This window comes from Echeneis naucrates, chromosome 4 (genome assembly GCF_900963305.1).
Source record: "Echeneis naucrates chromosome 4, fEcheNa1.1, whole genome shotgun sequence".
Classification (NCBI taxonomy): Eukaryota; Metazoa; Chordata; class Actinopteri; order Carangiformes; family Echeneidae; genus Echeneis; species Echeneis naucrates.
Genome location: NC_042514.1, coordinates 23,182,434 through 23,200,277, shown reverse-complemented (window position 1 = coordinate 23,200,277; position 17,844 = coordinate 23,182,434). Strand labels below are relative to the sequence as shown.

The 17,844-nt window shown below is 40.0% G+C and overlaps 3 protein-coding genes across 4 annotated transcripts; 2 read left to right on the top strand and 1 right to left on the bottom strand.

The window, feature by feature from the left end:
* The first annotated feature begins 3,239 nt into the window (after positions 1-3,239).
* Positions 3,240-7,006, top strand: serpinb1 (serpin peptidase inhibitor, clade B (ovalbumin), member 1). Its single transcript, XM_029499337.1, has 7 exons — positions 3,240-3,438; positions 4,077-4,266; positions 5,191-5,328; positions 5,411-5,528; positions 5,623-5,765; positions 5,892-6,044; positions 6,358-7,006. The coding sequence occupies exons 2-7, from the start codon at positions 4,099-4,101 to the stop codon at positions 6,760-6,762; spliced, it is 1,125 nt and encodes a 374-aa protein (XP_029355197.1). The 5' UTR covers positions 3,240-3,438; positions 4,077-4,098; the 3' UTR covers positions 6,763-7,006.
* Positions 7,007-7,724: 718 nt separating this feature from the next.
* On the top strand, positions 7,725-12,257 carry LOC115041678 (GDP-L-fucose synthase). 2 transcript variants are annotated; one of them, XM_029499338.1, is made up of 10 exons: positions 7,725-7,823; positions 9,719-9,876; positions 9,956-10,070; positions 10,238-10,366; positions 10,455-10,528; positions 10,616-10,749; positions 10,954-11,085; positions 11,170-11,249; positions 11,532-11,631; positions 11,715-12,257. In XM_029499338.1, the coding sequence occupies exons 2-10, from the start codon at positions 9,719-9,721 to the stop codon at positions 11,768-11,770; spliced, it is 978 nt and encodes a 325-aa protein (XP_029355198.1). In that variant the 5' UTR covers positions 7,725-7,823; the 3' UTR covers positions 11,771-12,257. The 2 variants fall into 2 exon arrangements, with proteins under 2 accessions (XP_029355198.1, XP_029355199.1); XM_029499339.1 differs by lacking the exon at positions 7,725-7,823 and adding an exon at positions 8,482-8,660.
* Positions 12,258-12,368: 111 nt separating this feature from the next.
* Positions 12,369-17,839, bottom strand: bmb (brambleberry). The gene is made up of 13 exons (XM_029499336.1): positions 17,707-17,839; positions 16,914-17,176; positions 16,063-16,191; positions 15,776-15,961; positions 15,462-15,684; positions 15,265-15,381; positions 14,990-15,169; positions 14,150-14,356; positions 13,506-13,656; positions 13,166-13,230; positions 12,948-13,075; positions 12,739-12,860; positions 12,369-12,661 (listed from the first exon to the last, which is right to left on the bottom strand). The coding sequence occupies exons 2-13, from the start codon at positions 17,172-17,174 to the stop codon at positions 12,532-12,534; spliced, it is 1,899 nt and encodes a 632-aa protein (XP_029355196.1). The 5' UTR covers positions 17,175-17,176; positions 17,707-17,839; the 3' UTR covers positions 12,369-12,531.
* Between the last annotated feature and the right edge of the window lie 5 nt (positions 17,840-17,844).

Genomic DNA, 17,844 nt, shown 5'->3' with positions numbered 1-17,844 from the left:
AATTTATTTTTGTTTTTACAAAGAAATGTGGATTGCTGTAGTTGTGCTACAATGTGTTCGAAAGCACAAAAGTGGATTAATACACATTATTTGAGTATTTGTTTAGTTCTGTACTTTCTGGGCCATAGTCTAGTTATTATAGAATATAATTATAGAATATTTTGATTTAATTCATTTCATTGAATACATTTAAATTAATGCACAGATAGGTGGAGTTAATTATTACTCAATTATATATCATTGATATGTAGAATTAAATACATTTTTATTAGTACAATTTATACATTAGGGAATTTATCTTTTTCAAATCAAGTCAATATTTTTGTTTAGGTTTTAATAAATTCTGTACTGTTTTCTATTCAGATCTACTCATATTAAATACTTAACTATTAAGGGTCTCATTTAATTAAAATTTACTCAATACCAAACATTGTGAAATTTAAATAATAATATTATTCTGTTACCTCATTTTTATTGAGTAGATATGATTTATCTTTTCTTGCATGGTACATTTTTATCATGTTTGGAGCGGTTGCCAGGCTAAACTTCAACTGTCTGTGACAGATGGAGATATGGCGTAATCTCAGCTCAGTAAAACATGCAGACACACCTTCTACATACAGAGTGTTACAAAGGAGTAACCTCCTATGATTCTTTGCTGAGGGCTCATTAAATTTACTTGACAAGCAGACAGTGTGGTCTTATGTGCTGAAGTTCATTCACTGTCTATGATGAGTAGATGAGTCACTTGCAATGAATATGCTGCTGGGTTCAATGAGCAAAACAGAAAGAGTAGTAACCACAGGAAAAATATCAATAGTTTTATCTTATAGCAATAAGACAAAACAACTCCTGTTTAACTGACTCAATTGGAATGCATTTTTATATTCCTTTAGATTTACCATTTAAAAAACATTAAAAGAGAAATGCACAATTTTTACAACTTTACAGAGCGTTCTTTCTCTTCCACTAATGTGTTTGTCCGGTGTCTATAATCAGATTGCAGCTGTGAGATTTCAGCAAATAAGTAATTTGGATTTTTAATTTCTGCATGGTGGCAGCACGGCAACATAGTGATTTGCACTGTTACCTCACAGTAAAAAAGGAGTGGGTTCACTTCCCAGACCTGGGACCTCTCTGTGTGGAGTTTGCATGTTCTCCACTTTACTTGCACACTAATCTTCTACTGCTTATCTGTTTCCAGGTTGCAGGGAGTGCTGGAGCCAATCCCAACTCATGTTGAGATTGCCAGTCCATCGCAGGGCAAACATCTAGAGACGGACAAAGGCGAACAAGCATTCACACCTACAGGCAATTTCACCAATTAACCTAAACATAATGTCTTTGGACGGTGGGAGGAAACCTGAGCACCCGGAGGAAACCTACGCAAGCAATGGGAGAACATGCAAACTCCATGCAGAAAGGGCCCAGGCCGGGAACCGAAACCTCTTTGTTGTGGGGCAACAGTGCTAACCACTATGCTACCCTCTGTACCCTTAGTGACTCAAAATTTCCCATAGGTCTACAGGTCTGTGAATGGTTGTTCATCTCTGTCTATCTCTGTGTTAGATCTGTGATGGACTGGTGACCTGTACAGGGTGAAACCCCGCCCTTGTCTGGAACGTTGGCTAGGACTGGCTCCAGCAACCCCTGTGACACTTTATGGATGTGGGGTGGAAAAGAGAATTTCTATACACTGTAAATTGGTGTTAGAGCAGTGAGCAGGGCTCTGCCACAGTATTCCTAAATTCCTAAAATCCACAGAATTGAGTTGAAATTCATAAGCAGACTCCATAAACACAAATACTTTGGTTATTTGCTGTGAGTCAACTCTCTAGCTGATATGGCCACTCGATTCCATGAAATTATGCTGCTTCTCTCAGCAATTAATCTCAGCATTTACTTTATTCATACATTCACTCTTGATCATTTGGTCAGTTTATGCATTTTGTGTATCACAGAACTTAATCAATTCTTTGCATTTGTCTCTATATGACTTTGTCTTTTTATTCTGTATGCTTTGATTTGCCTGTGCAGCAGTCTAACATCTGTGTATCTGACAGAGCTTTGTTACTGATTTACCTCAACTTCCATGTGTTACTATATCGGTGGTCATATAGAACGCATGTAATATTTCTAGAAGCAAGGGCGTTGTTGCAAAGTGTCCCACTTTATGATTTACAGCCCATGCCAGTATTAGCTGGCAGCCCAGCAGTGGCGGAGCCAGAATGTAGCTAATGGGTAGGCCTGCAAAAATCTGGATGGGCCTAATTTTTTTTTTAAAGCTGAGATGTGCGTACAAATTATATAGTGTAAAAACAATCTGTCGGACATCTGTAAATATCTACATGTATGAAAGGATATACAGCAGTCCTAGTCTACTGTATACTCCACAATTAGACCTCTGTTCTGTTAAAATTCACTGTTAAGATGTGACAGGGAGAATAGGAAATAATAATATATTTTTTTCATGTATCTTACTGGGTGGGCAAGCTGTCATAGAGCTGCCCCAGCAGCCCAGGATATAGTTTTTAGTAGACATGACAGGCTGCATGTTAGGGGGATTGGCCTGCAGCATATTACACTTTGTGATGAAATCTTCTAAGGAACTCGTGTCGAACATACATAAGGGGCTTACAAATTACTGGTATTTTGTGGTCTAACCTCCTGAGACCCAAGGAAAAAAAGTCTTTTCATTTTGACTTTTTTTTTAATTAGTCTAAATGTGGGGGTGGTAAAGAACACATTAAAAAGAAAAAAAAAAACTAAACTTTATGGAAACGTTATAACATATGCACTGTACTGGACAACAGGACCACGTGATGTCATGTTTTATCTCTGAGTCAGGTATGTCCGAAAGTAAAGGAATCAAGCAAAAACGAATGTTGACGACAGAGGACAAAAATGAATTGCCGGGTCTCGTGTGGCTATATTTGATTTTATATGTTTTTGATTTTCTTGATTTTTTTTTTCAGGAAAAATGTAAAAAAAAAATAGTATTAGCAGTATTTTTCAGCACTAATGTGCATTCACACTGTAAAACTCGCGAAATAAAGAAAACATTCTATGATCTTGGTGGGGTTCGGGAAGACGTGGACCACAGATCAAAAATCACATAATTTCCGTATGAAATTAAACGTTTGGCCTTTGAAAACGTTTTACAGATCAATGTATTGGTTACATTTCTGTCGCTCATCGGTACAATAGGAGCCACTTGTCGAACACTCCTGCGCCACACCCACTGGCCTTCAGTCCGGGCTCGGTATAAACGCATGGTGGACGACGGTTCTTAACTTTTGCACGACCACGTTGACTTTACATCACTGTCGTGCCTCTTTCCGGAGTTTTACATACAGGCTTGTTTCTTCCGTTTTCTCTTTCTAGCCACCTCACGCCGAGTTTGTGTGATAGAATAAAGTGCTTCAGTCGCGGCGGAAGGTAAGAAACAACACGCAGACACGCGCACACATAAACACATACATGCGCATACGTGGATAGGCTGCGCTTAACTGTTTATTCTGAAATAAAGATGTCATGATGACATGACATCTTAATTTCCGGGTCTTGTCCTGGATCGTGAACGCAGCTGCGTATATTTTTCTTTGACAAAGCGGTCATTTATTTTTCGCTCTTCCTATGTCAGATTTATCTAATACAATATATAACATAATAAATAAAACAAAAACAAATATTTTAGTATTTTGTCTCTATTTTTGAACAGATAGACAAGAATCAATGACGTAAAATCCCTAATCAGAGTCACATATGGATCTCAGGCCACTGGAGAATTGCCAGGATATGAAGATTTTTAACAAAACCATGCTTTAAATATCCTTAAAAGCAGCTAAAACAACAGTTGGACTTGTTTTCAAACTTTAAGGTTTACATGCAAATTGAATGTAATTAATATTTAAACTCCATGAAGTTCAAATGTTTTTTATGATAAGAGACAGAGGCATTCTCTTCCCAGGTCAGCGTTTTTCTTTGGTGGAAAATGTGTCCAGCACACATTTTTTTTTACTCCTCATACAAACACTGTCAGCTACGATATATAACTCCAGTGCATTTGTGTTTAGACTGCACCCTGCATCGCCTGCCATGGCTACCGTCAGCTGCTCAAACACAGTTTTTGCCTTGGAGCTGTTGAGGACTCTGAGCACAGCAAACCCCAGTGGGAATATTTTCTACTCCCCACTGAGCATCAGTTCAGCTCTGGCCATGGTCTACCTGGGTGCTAAAGGGGAGACTGCTGCTCAGATAGAAAAGGTACATCATCAACATCGATCTATCTGTCTAGTATTTCTCGTATTTCAAGCTGTGTATGTAGGCACAGAGTGAAAGGTGTGTCACTAGACAAGTAAAGTTGTCTAACAGTACTTTGACCTCAGTAAACACCTGTGTCAGGAACAAGTAATCTACTGTTCTCTTAAAGTGCAGAGTATCCAATTGTAGTTCACTTCATGCAATTTTTGGTTTTGTAAAAAACACAGTAAATTCTTATGCAAAAAAAATAAATAAATAATGAATTCATTTATTGTTAATTACTGACCTCTGTCGTGTAAATGTGCCCTATGTAGCCGATCTGCAAACACCCCAGTAGGTTAATGATTGATCAACACATCAACACAAATATACATGTATTGCATGCTGAAAGGTATGTGAACACATTGTTCTCCCTGTGATTCTTAGGACATGTCTTTCCTACATTGTAGATGTTAATCACGAGTGGGATCACAGAACTGGTGTTGATGAGGTCTGGCCCTTCATCTTGTAGAGGATGCAAATTGGGCTCACACAGCTCAAAGATTGTGCCCACATGTAGCCCAGACCACCTGCAAATGTGGTTTGAGTGTTCAGATCTCAAATCTATCCTTGTGCATCTGCTTGGCTGCAGTCACACCAGGAGACACTGATGATTGGATTACCAGGTCTCAATAGAGCCTGTGTGGACTTAATTGTTTTTATAATTTTGGCAATGTATCAGTGAAATGCACGCAGTGCATAGTAAATAAAAGAGAGGTGAGATGAGAGGTTAAAGACAGGAAAGAGGGGTGTCAAAGGGCAAAGCTTTTGTGGTGTATGCTCCACCCTGTAAGCCAGCTCTACCAATGGATGCCCCAGGGTGAATAACTTTAAGGCTATTATGAAATAGCTCATTACTGCCTTGTGTTGCTGCAAATTTCCACACAGGCCCTATCATTCAGCTCATCTGAAAGTGTCCATGAAGACTTCCAAGCACTCAATAACGACATCAACTCAACATCAGCATCGTACATCCTTAAGGCAGCCAACCGTCTTTATGGAGAGAAAACCGCCAACTTCCTCGAGGTGAGTTATTGCTCAAACAGATGCAGATACTTTGACTGAACCAATACTTCATGACACTGAGTTGGTGCGGTGCTCTCTGCAGCAATTCCTCATAGCCACACAGAAGCACTATAAGGCAGATGCGAAGGCTGTTGATTTCATCGGGGCTCCAGAGGCATGCCGAGAGGAAATCAACAGCTGGGTCGAGCAGGAGACAGAAAGTGAAAATTTTTAACCATAAAATTCACCATAAATTGTTCTATTCAGCCTTCTGTCTGTCAGTGTCCAAAGGTTACATTGTCATTTACCTTTCAGATAAGATAAAAGATCTTCTTAAGCCTGGAACAGTCACCCCAATGACACGACTGGCTCTGGTCAATGCCATCTACTTCAAGGGAAACTGGATGCATCACTTTGATGAAACAAACACCAAAGAGATGCCCTTCAAAGTCAACAAGGTGAAAACAAACTCACATTGAAATACAAAAAAAAAAAAAAAAAAACAGATTGATCTGACTTTTGGGGGCACTCATTTCAAACAGAAATGATAAATATTGATTTTATTTAAATTGTCTGGATGCTAGGATGAGACCAAGCCAGTCCAGATGATGTATCAGATGAGGAAGCTGCCCTACAACTATATCCCAGAGTACGATCTGCAGATCCTGGAGCTGCAATACAAAGATGACGAGCTCAGCATGTTTATCCTGCTGCCTGATGCGTCCACAATGCAGAAGGTTGGAAAATCTGAAACAGCTACTGAAAAATGGTTAAAAAATTCCAAATGTCATTGTCACTGTCAGTTATGGCCAAAACATGTTTTGTTAGGTCACAATGGCTAGTTATGACACAATTTCAAACTAAAAATCCAAACGGTAGGCCAACTTCACTGTGACATCATCTTGCATCACGCAACACAGGAAAGGGAATTTGTAACTATGAAATAAGCCTTCAATAGCTTGATTAAGCACCTCCTAAACCATAGCTTACACAATTTCAAAATATATATTGGTTTGAAAGATGAAAAAAAATCTATTTGTTCTGTCAAAGGTGCAGCAGGCGTTAACACAGAGGACGCTGGATGAATGGACAAACAGAGAAAACATGGATGTAGACTCCGAGGTTATTGTCCACCTACCAAAATTCAAGCTGGAGGAAGACAACGAGCTGAATGAGCCTCTGGCTAAACTTGGCATGATCAACGTTTTCTGCTCTGCAAAGGCTGACCTCTCTGGCATGAATGGCGAAGGAGGACTATTCCTGTCTACGGTGGCCCACAAAGCTTTCGTGGAGGTGAATGAGGAGGGCACAGAGGCAGCTGCTGCCACAGCAGGCATAGCTGCGTTCTGTATGTTGAGGGAGGAGCACTTCATGGCAGACCACCCCTTTATCTTCTTCATCAGGCACAACAAGACCAAGTCCATTCTCTTCCTGGGCAGGTTCTCATCTCCTTAGTAGGCAGACCCAGTGAAAGAAGTTTCATGCAAAGTTAAAACAGTTTTGTTTTTTTTTCCCCCCCAAATGTGAGTTTAGATTACGGTGATGATTTACCAATGAAATAGATAGTAGCTATTAATAAAGAGATTTAATTTTTATTTAAGGTTTGTATTTTGGCTGGAATAGTTGAATAAAGGTATCTGCATCTTTCATATGAATACTTTGCCTGTGTCAGTAAAAAATAAAGCGACTGCATTATCAATGTTTGAGAGTTTTCATTAAGAGTTTCTTCTGTAGATAGTCACCCTGATGACCTTTGGCTTTTTCAAAGGACTAAGGAGGGCAAAAATATATTTGCAAACATAATTCACCTCTGTTATGATTGAGATCACAAAACCTCAGAAGACAAAATCTACTTTAGTTAGAGTCAAGATCCCACCTGGTGGAGGAGGTTTCTTTCTACCAAATCCCAACAGATGTTCTTGAAATGTTACAATGGAGGTCAAGTAAAAACAGAGAGAATACAGTCAATCATAAACATAGCATTGCAACATTTAGATATATTGTAGCTGGATAGTGGGAGTAGATAAGAAATGATGAGGAACAATCTTACACAGCAGTGGAAAAAGTCAGTAAAAGATGTATCTGTAAACAGAAAATTTGCATGCAGGAAACATGGTTGAGACTAAACTTGGATTTTAAAATAGTGCGATATGTGATAGAGGGCACAGGGTAGGAGCAGGGTGACAATCATGGAAGAGAATATATTCACAAGGTAGAGATTAGAGCATACCAATTAGAAATACACTGCGTGGGATAAACAAACAAACAAACCTTCAGTGTTATGTAAATTCTGTCTAGTAGAAAATTAAATTGAGCATTTGTGCTTGAAACGGGGCTAATACATTAAATTTGGAGATTTTTTTGATTCGGTTTGTTTATTAATTTATCCATTCCAACCCAGCAGGTGGCAGATATACACCATCCAACAATAAAAAGAAGAAGAAGAAGGAGGACAGGCTGAGGAAGAAGGATTATACCAACTCGACAGCAGCTCGTCTTCTGCCCACAGTTACAGGGTGAGACACTAACACTTTATACATGTCGTTAGCTCAGGGAAAACGTTTCTTTACTGCCCTGTACTGATGGTTAGACGAAGCCTGGTGAATGTGTCGGGTCTTTCCAGCCAATTGCTTCGCTAAAGGCAGGTCACACGAAGCCCCGTTTAACAGCTCATTTAGAGGTACTGACATCTGCTGGTCGTTTGACGTACAGCAGTGGTACTGTAATATTACATTTAGGATATATACCAGTGGATCTGTAAACATAATGATGCAAGTATAATGTCAGAATTCACGTATGAGTTAATGTAAAGCAAGCTCACACGAATCTATCGGATAGATTCTATCCTGAGCATGGTATATTAATAAAGTGATGATATGGGAATATTATGTCAAAGTGCTCCCAAACCGCTGATGCTCGTCGGTCTTTTGGTGGCTCCATTAGTCAGTCTGCCACGTAACGGTCCTCAGAATCATCGTCGGTCACGAAGAACACTTGGTGTATTTCCCGCACCTCTATCTCTACTCGCACCGCACGACTAGTCAGTTACGTGATTTCAGAGAAACTGCACTTTGTTTGTCTTTGGTCACGTGATGTTAAAAACAATGAGGGGGCGGAGATACTGGCCTTGAGACACAGGCATTATTTGGACACGCCCACCTTGCGCCTCACAGACCTCGGAACTTCAGCTCCGACCGTAACATCTCAACTGCGCCAGGACTTCAGTCACCCGTTTTTACACACCAGTCACTGAAAAGGGATGAATTGGACTTAACAGCAACTTTGGCTACTTGCGCTCGCATGTGTTAACTTTGTGGCTACAAACAACGGCAGCGGTCTGGACAGACGAGCTAGTGAGGAACTATCCTATGATACTTTTATGTATACACAGAAACATATATATATGTGTGTCTTTGTATAAGTGTGTATGAATGGGTGGGGGTCACAGGTGTGTTCCACGTCACTTACCTGCGCTGGCGTCAGTGAGCCATAAAAGCTGTGTCATTTAGTCAGAGTACCTGTTCTGGGTTGAACCTCCTGATAGAATAGATAAAGGCTTGTTGACCAAGCTCACATATTGTGCAATGTGGCTGTGAGGACAAAATTAATTGGAAACCCATCATCTCTCATAATGGACAAGTCATTTTGTACATTTAAGTACTTACGTGTTTAAAACATATTTTTCTTTTATTGTATCCTGTTTCCTCTTCTGTACAGCACCTTGATCGACTGCTGTCGTCTTTAACGTGCTTTATAAATAAAGCTTGAGTTGAGTTATTGGTATGAGATTATTTTGTCCATCCGTCTTTATCAATATCAATACACTTTGAGAAATAATAATAATAATAATAATAATAATAATAATAATAATAATAATTCTAAAGCACCACAAAAAGCTGTGGTGTGTTTGCATCTTTTATCTTCTTTTTCTCTGATGGTCTTGCAGTCTTGTTTTTGTCATCTTCTAACTGAGCTCTCTCACATTCAAATGAGAAATATCAACATTAATTTCATGCTGTGTCCCACTGGCTTTATATATATATATATATATATATATATATATATGTAGGTCCAGGTTGCATGTACTGAAGAATAATTGTGATTATACACGGCTGGAAATTGTGACAAGTGGAATTCAATTCATAAATAATAGTAGAACTTAATTTTTCTCTTCTGTCAGTCTACCAAACTCATTGGTAGAGTTCTTAAATCTAATTTGGTTAATACCAAAAACATCATGAAGATGTTATCGGGTTTTTGAAAACCTGACATCCAACTGTGGTTCGTTCCTTTTTTTTTTTTTTTTTTGTAGGCTATTAGCAAAGTTAGGCATGTTCCCAACATTATTAAAAGGATGATGGAAGTGCCATATAAAATTTACTAAATATTTTTTTGCATTGTAATTTCATAGATGAACAGTCAGGACAATCACACCACTCCAATGAGGGTCTTGGTCACCGGAGGGTCCGGCTTGTTAGGAAGGGCCATACAACATGTTGTTAAAGAGGAGAAGGGAGCAAAGGAGGGGGAGGAATGGATTTTCATGTCCTCCAAAGATGCCAATCTCATGTGAGTACCACACTTCTATTAAATATTCCTAACAAGTACTCCAGAGACTGTGCTCATGTTGTGTGTGACCTCTCTTCAGGAACATGGAGGAGACTCGGGCGATGTTTCAAAAGCATCGGCCAACCCATGTCATCCATTTAGCTGCTATGGTTGGAGGGCTTTTCAAGAATATGAAGTTCAACCTGGACTTTTGGGTATGAAGAAGTTGCTCTTCTGCTATCACTGCTAATAAGCCAGCACAGGTATTTAAAAGGCTTGTGCATCAGTCCATTGACTTTAGATCTGTGTTATGTTTTCCAGTATTCAGAAAGTTGTTTTGACATCTGTCAGTGGTAGCTACTGATATGCTTGTGTCCTCTAGCGGAACAATATCTACATCAATGACAACGTGCTGCACGCAGCGCATGAAGTGGGTGCTGTCAAGGTGGTGTCATGCCTATCCACCTGCATCTTTCCAGATAAGACCACCTATCCTATCGATGAGACCATGGTGACTGTCTCGTAAACTCTGACATGTGCCACTGTGTGTGTTGTTCTGTAAGTTTTGACTTTATTTCCCTATATTGTTTTTGACCCAGATCCATAATGGTCCTCCTCATGAGTCAAACTTTGGCTATGCCTATGCAAAGAGAATGATTGATGTTCACAACAGGTATATAAATTTGTTTAGTTATTACTGTATCAGTCTAATTGTCCAGCCACACTTATTTTTGGAAATGATTTTGTGAATGTTTCAAAGGGCATATCACCAGCAGTACGGGCGCTGCTATACTGCTGTAATTCCCACCAATGTGTTTGGTCCTCATGACAACTTCAGTATTGAAGATGGTCATGTGCTGCCAGGCCTCATCCACAAAGCTTACATTGCTCAGAGTAAGTCACATTCTTATTGTGGTTAAGTAGGAATACAGCAAACAAATGCAAGTTGAAATCTTAAAAATTGAGTTAGATTTATCTCAGAAATTTCCTTTTTTTTACCATTTGAATTTGAAAGACATAGACTGAAGGTACCCTTTGTGAGCATGATTCATTTAAATTAAGATGTTTTCTGGGTGTGCATGTTGTTTTGTTGGCTAGAGGAAGGGCGGCCCTTGGTGGTTTGGGGCTCTGGGAGTCCCAGAAGGCAGTTCATTTACTCTTTGGACTTGGCCCGTCTCTTCCTGTGGGTCCTGAGAGAGTACCCTGAAGTTGATCCTATCATTCTTTCTGGTGAGTTTCAACCCACAGCGCACAGAAGATATTGATAGTTAAAATGATTTATATTTAATTACATTGTTGTGTATGTTGTTGCAGTCGGACAGGAAGACGAAGTGTCCATCAAGGAAGCAGCTGATGCAGTCACAAAGGCGTTAGGCTTCAAAGGAGAAGTTGTTGTATCCTTTCAATCAAGCAAGCAAATTCATAATTGATCAAGAGTTTTGAGTTGATACACCTGTGTCAATTATTGTCATCATCAGATCAGTCTGCTCCAGATGTGTGAAGTTTCTCAAATAACATTAAATTTACTCTGTGGAGGGGAGCAATTGTTGGAAGCATGTGTGACGATGAAGGATTTCTCACCTTTAGTCACTCTTAAATTTTGCAGCCTCAAAGTTTGGAAATCATATTTGAAATAGTAATGGACTTCATGGTCTTCCTTAACCTCTGACCTGTAGTATGATACAAGTAAAGCAGATGGGCAGTTCAAAAAGACAGCCAGTAATGCAAAGTTGCGCCACTACTTGCCAGACTTCACCTTCACGCCTTTTGAACAAGGTGGGACGGACCTTAAATCTCTGCATCTTTTTGTGAATGACATGAAATAGTCTGTCTTCAACAATTTCTCCTCTCATTTACAGCTTTAAAAGAAACCTGTGATTGGTTTGTTGCCAATTACGATGCTGCCCGCAAGTGAAAAATTCAGAAGGGAAGACGGACAAAGGAAATTATGTTAATGGCTTAGAAATATAGGGCCAGAGGGAAACAAAGCAGTTTTGTTACTCCTGTCTTTGCACTTGGTGAGCGGTGTTGAATTTTTCACCTTAAATTTGTTGCAGCACCATACTGTATTATGTGACTGCAGGTTTCTTTGGATAAAATTAGCAATTGTAATTATATTCTTATTCATTAAGGTAGTGTTGATAATTTTAATTGATTCACTGTTTCCATCTTGGAAGCTAGGCGGTGGTACAATTTGTCTTATTTAGGTGAAACTTTTTCAGTAATACAAAGGGTGCATTACTGAATGACTTATTATAGAGAGGTTTGACATTTTGTAATTTCCAGGTCTCTGCATTGACTCATCTTTATTTTGTGACCAGGGAATTGGATGCGGTGTATGGTTAACTGGTGACTTGGTTTATAGCTCTGCATGCCAGCATTGAGAAAAATAAAATTTTTATACCTAATGAGAATTTTGTTTTGTTGAGGAGGGGGGGGTGTTTAAATCAATTTATAGAAATTCAGCTCTACAGGTGTCGAGAGATTCACAGACAAAGAAATAATTTATTAACTTAAAATGAAAATTTTAAAACATGGCCCAAATATAAAAGTACATTAAAATAATAAATCAGCAAACTCAGTGACTGTAAAAAGATAAAGCAAAACTTCATTAGATTTTTTGCAGAGAAGTTTTCTCTGACAAAGAATACCAGTCAAAACAGAATGTGAGCATTTTCAGGAGCTGACATAGGAGGCGTGACCCCCTTCATGGACTCTGCAGTACTCCTGTCCAGGCACAGCTCTCTTCTTACAGGCCTTTCCTGTTTTTGTGATTCCATTGCACAGCTGACGCCCTGACAGAGAGCTGGTGAAGGAAAAATGAAACACTTAGAGAATTCAACCAGCCCCTTTCATGGCTGCTGTTTAGAGTTAAACACTGACCTATTGCCCATGGCTGACCAGGTAGGACTCCCACAACCTGTGTAATTCACTAAGTCATGGGAGTCGTTCACTGCATCAGAAACTCCTCCCAGGTTCCTTGGGGGTATATTGTCAATCAGAGTCTAAAAAAGCAAAATGACAAGATTTGATTATACCAGTGAAGGATTCATTAGTAAGAGACAAACTAGGGCATTCATTGATCTACTCACAGCTAACAAATCTGGCTGTGGTATGAGCCCTGGAGTGTAAGGACTGGGTATGCCAATTACTGGCATAAACCCGGACTCCAGCATTGGCTTCCTGGGATGGGGGGGCGTGTCTGATATTCCAAGTGACCCTGAATCCAGATACATAAGTAGGAGCAAAAATTCAGTAATACTCAACAAAGCATCACACTGTTAAGGTACAATGCATACAGAGGTCACACCTGATATGAAGCTGTTCTGATTGAGCAGGTCATCTCGCTCCATAACCTTGTCATTTTCATCATCTCTGAGGATAAAAGATAAACAGCATCAAGTAAACCAACTAAAAAGCAATACATTAACAACTAATATATTACATTAGTAATAATATTCTACATTCCAATGGAAGGTGGCCCGGCTGCTGTACTCCCATATACTTTAACTGCACATTTGGGAATATGAGAAATATAATCCAGCTGTTATATTCCCTTTTGAAGATGTCAACTTGGTTATGGGCTGGAATTATACCAGATATTTTTTTTTTAAATTTCAGTCAATTTATAATCAAACAAACAGTCTCACTTTTGTGGTGTGGAAGATTGTGGATATGAGGGGCAGGATGAAATTGGCTGCTTTTGCGGCTTCACAATCTCACATGGGGCCAGCGGCAGCAGGGCAGCTGACTCTCTTCTGATGTGGAAGCAGGCCCACAGCTGATTCAGTGACCAGTGACCTGCAGTGAGAATCGACCAATTATCGTGTGCAATATTCTGCATTTTGACGCATATCAGCATTGGCCTTTTAGAAGATTAAACAGTTAAGAGCCAATCAGCAGTGAAAGCTGTGCATGTACAGTGCTCACACACGGCAGAGTGGAGACGGTCCAGAGAGCAGATATGTTCTGAACATGGATGTATTGCATCTGAGGCGGGAACCGTTCATTCCTACAGTTGTTGCTCAGTGGCACATGATGCGTATCATGGCAGGCATAAAAATTTTGACACCAATATTTTCCTTTTTACTGCAAATTAATATCAGCTACCTTGATGATGATGATGATTACTACTACTACTACTACTAATAATAATAATAATAATAATAATAATAATAATAATAATAATAACAACAACAACAACAACTGGGTCCTGGGAAAAAAAAAAAAAAAAAAACATATTGGTCTATCTCTAGTGAGAATAATGGAGGCAGTCTTTGCTGCTGCTCTGTACCCAGAGACAGTGTTAGCAGCAGCAGGCTGAGATTGGTGAAATCCAGTGCTGGCTGCTGGTTGACCTCAGCCACAGCGTTGAGAGGGATGGTGAGCATCAGCATCGCTCGAGAGAAACCCGGGCAGTGCAGAAAGGTCATCAGGACTGCAGACACCACGAAGTAGGCCATGTGAGCAATGCATGTCCACATGGCTGTGAGGCTCAAACCTGGTAGCATATAGAGGGAAACAGTTGGTGATCCATGACTTCTGAGTAGAGACACTCAGATACACCAAACACTGCACTACTGTTTAATTTCAGTGTGCTAGAGCAGAGTTTATGACGCTTCTTTTTTCTTTTTTAAAAACAGTAATCATAAGTCTATCAGCCATGATAATAGTGATATGAAATTTTCATATTGTTGTACTGTTGTATCATCATATAAATCTGATGACAAATTTAGAACAGCTTTTAAAAAGATTGTTTTTTATGAATACCATTACAAATGTTTATGTTGTCAGCCCAGGGATGTAGCTCAGTGGCAGAGCACATGCAAAGTCCCTAGTTTCAAACCACGCCAACAATGCAAGACCTGCTGTGGCAACCCCAAACAGGGAAAAATTGAAAGGGGGGGGGGGTTACAAATTACACTGTTGTCATTTATCAGATTAGTTTTGATTTGGTAACGAGAGCAGACTTGTATTTATGTATATCTGGCTCCATTTAATCATTCTTTTAATCAAGTGTTTTTCCAAATTTATTGTACCAAAAAAAAAAAAAAAAAAAAGTCATTAATTATGAAAGTCTTCATTAACTATATAAAAAGGTAAACAAACTGTTGTTGCAGTTGAGGTGTCTCACCTGCCCAGCCAAGGTAGCCCTGAATTACATGAAGCCTCTCCTCCATCCGGCTCTGCATATTGTCGATGTAGTGCAGCATAACTCCCAGTGTGCCGTTCATTCGCTCCAACTTGTTCATCAGGTCGGTGTAGTACTGGGAGGTCTGGTCCTGGTACTGCAGAAACTCTAGCATGGTGTGGTCTGATAAACCAGCAGCACGCAGGCAGACATTGTCATTAGCTGCAAATTTTGAAACTGTGTGATGACCGAAGTTTGGGATGCCCTTGTTTTATTACCTATTTTTTCATAGATATCTTGCGCTTGGTGTCTGGCATTTGTAAGGTCTTGCGCAATGGCCTTGTGGTTGTCCTGCACCTCCAAGCCTTGAATCTGCAGATGCGCACTCACATTCTCTGGAAGGAGGGACAGAGGCAGATTTCAGCCTGAGACATCAGCTACAGCTCCTGAAATCAAATATTATGGTGGCACTCACCCATTCTCTTTGCTATGCCCTGAATGAGCTGGGCTACCAGCTCCTGTCCTGAAGCAATAAGAGCCTTCTCCTGTCCCAAACGCTCTAGGTTGTCCTTCAGTGAACTCTCCATTAGCCCCTGGCCTTCATATAGTTTGCCCTGCTGGACCTGCAGAGCACTGTGCCCCTCCAACAACTTGTCCAAGGAGGCTGCAGTCAGTTCCCTTAACTCCAGCTGACCCTCCTATTTATAAAACTACAATTAGGAGGCCAGTTCATCACGTGACAAGAATTAAAAATAAATAAATAAAAAAAAAAAAAAAAAAAAGGTCTACCTTCAGGTCTTTCATAGCATCTAGCTGGCTAGTGGCTGTGGAGATGAGAGCATTCACCGTCTGCTCTGCTCTGCGCCGAAAGAGATGCTGGCGAGATGCATAGCAAACAGAGCGAGCTCGGTTGCTTACTATGTGATAGGCATTCCATGTGTCCGAGTCCATGTCCGCTGTGCACTCTTTAATAGACTGAAACATTGAATTATATATGCAGTCATTGTTTGGGAAATAATTGTCCATATAATTAACATTATAAAAACAAACAAACAAACAAACACACACACACACACCATCATGTCTGTACAGGTGTAGGTCCGCCGGCCCTCAATCTCTGCCTGACAGTTGAACAGCATGACTCCAAGCTTTGCAAGCTGCTCCTCTGACAGGCTTTCACAACTGGTCTTCAGTTGGGCCACGACCTATCACAGCACAAGGTTTCTGGTCTGATATCTACAACCACAAAATAACTTGCAGCACAGTCAACACAGCAGTAAGGAGGCCAAGCCTCCACCCTCACATCCTCAACATGTTGTACAGAGGTAACATTAACCTGACCATCAGCATCTCAGTGTGGTACAGCAACAGCCCTACCTCTTTTTGGAGGGAGAGAGAAGGAAAAAAAAAAAAGAAAAAACACAAGACCTCAAGACCTGTCTATCTCTAAACTGTACAAGATCTACACCTGACAGTTGTATTTATTTATTTTTTTATTTTTTTTTGAGTAGAGCCACTAAAATAACCAGAGTCCACCCACCCCACAAATGGACTGTTTACCCTCTGGATGGGGTAATCAGTGGACTGCTGCAGTCCATCAGACTCTTCAATTCCTTTTAAGAAAAACACACTTGCATGTATACAAATGACTGTACTTTTTATATATTGCTATTGAATTTAACCACCCTTGTGCTATACTCAAATGTGATTCAAGTGATGACCTGAGCATTTCATCATTAAAATTTGCGTGTTGCATTGTCTAATTTATCCATTGTTTCTATATTAATACCTTTTTGGATACTGCGCATTGAGCCAGGAGAAACACAGCTCCATTCTACTGTGACATTCCAACATACAGTCTGAATGACAATTAAGTTCACGTTGACTTGATTATTGAACTGGCCTGAGTGTACAATGCATCTCCTACCCTGTGATGACAACCATCCAGGGGGCTGAGCTCCAGCTGTTTTGCCTCTGACAAAAACTTCTCCTCCATAGTGGACATTTCAAACCGAGCCTCCTTTGTAAGAAGTGCTGGAGCTACGCCAACTGGTGGTGGAGCCGTTGGAACTGGAGGAGCCTCTGCGTGCCTCAACCAGTCAAACAGCCCACTCACTCCAGGACCCTGACAGGTTAGAGCGATGGCCAGGAGGAGACACCAACGGTGGCAGATCAGGAGACAGGCCATGTCTGTAGGAGAACACCAGTAGCCAACATTTTAAAATTCAGTGTGAACTTCATTGGTAAATTCATTTGTAACATCACATCACTTTACAAAGGTTTTAACACTAGAGGAGTCTGATCTTTCCAAGATTAATGTGCTGAAATACACAGAACTGTCTTCAGAGCCCGTAAGAACGAGTCTTGCAACATATTATCCAGCCTCCTCGTATCCCTGATTTTCTGATTTTTTTTTTATTTTTTTTGGTCTTGTCAACTGCGGGGTGAGGGCATAAGGGCATGTCTGCTGCCGCCCCTGACACGACCAAAGGATGCAACAATTTAATCCATTAGATTTTTTCATATATTTGATTTGAAAAAAATAACTACTTCTGCCTTCACAAAAGGGAGATTGGAAACAAGAAATAAAATCACTCAAACGTAACACTTCAACACATACAAAAGTCTCTGGCAAATTGTGAAGTATATGTGAATAAAATGCCATCCCTGTTTTGGGAGGGCTGAATAAAACGAAATGTAAAAGGTCCAAAAACATGTACCTGGTGAATTTTGCAGAATGGTCGTTTGCACGGCGGAAGAAGAGGCAAACCCCTACTTCTACTTGACACACCTGATTGGAATTACAGCTAGTCTTCTTTTTCTTCTTCTTCGTTTTGTTTTATGGCAGGTGGCACCAG

Coding starts and splice junctions, on each gene's coding strand:
- serpinb1 (XM_029499337.1), top strand. CDS start 4,099: ATGGCTACCGTCAGCTGCTCAAACACAGTTTTTGCCTTGGAGCTGTTG. Junction 5,329..5,410: donor AAACCGCCAACTTCCTCGAG/GTGAGTTATTGC, acceptor TGCTCTCTGCAG/CAATTCCTCATAGCCACACA. Junction 5,766..5,891: donor TGCCCTTCAAAGTCAACAAG/GTGAAAACAAAC, acceptor TCTGGATGCTAG/GATGAGACCAAGCCAGTCCA.
- LOC115041678 (XM_029499338.1), top strand. CDS start 9,719: ATGAACAGTCAGGACAATCACACCACTCCAATGAGGGTCTTGGTCACC. Junction 9,877..9,955: donor TCCAAAGATGCCAATCTCAT/GTGAGTACCACA, acceptor ACCTCTCTTCAG/GAACATGGAGGAGACTCGGG. Junction 11,632..11,714: donor CTTCACGCCTTTTGAACAAG/GTGGGACGGACC, acceptor TCTCATTTACAG/CTTTAAAAGAAACCTGTGAT.
- bmb (XM_029499336.1), bottom strand. CDS start 17,174: ATGGCCTGTCTCCTGATCTGCCACCGTTGGTGTCTCCTCCTGGCCATC. Junction 16,192..16,913: donor TGGATGGTTGTCATCACAGG/GTAGGAGATGCA, acceptor GTGCTGTGATAG/GTCGTGGCCCAACTGAAGAC. Junction 15,170..15,264: donor AGATATCTATGAAAAAATAG/GTAATAAAACAA, acceptor CTGGTTTATCAG/ACCACACCATGCTAGAGTTT.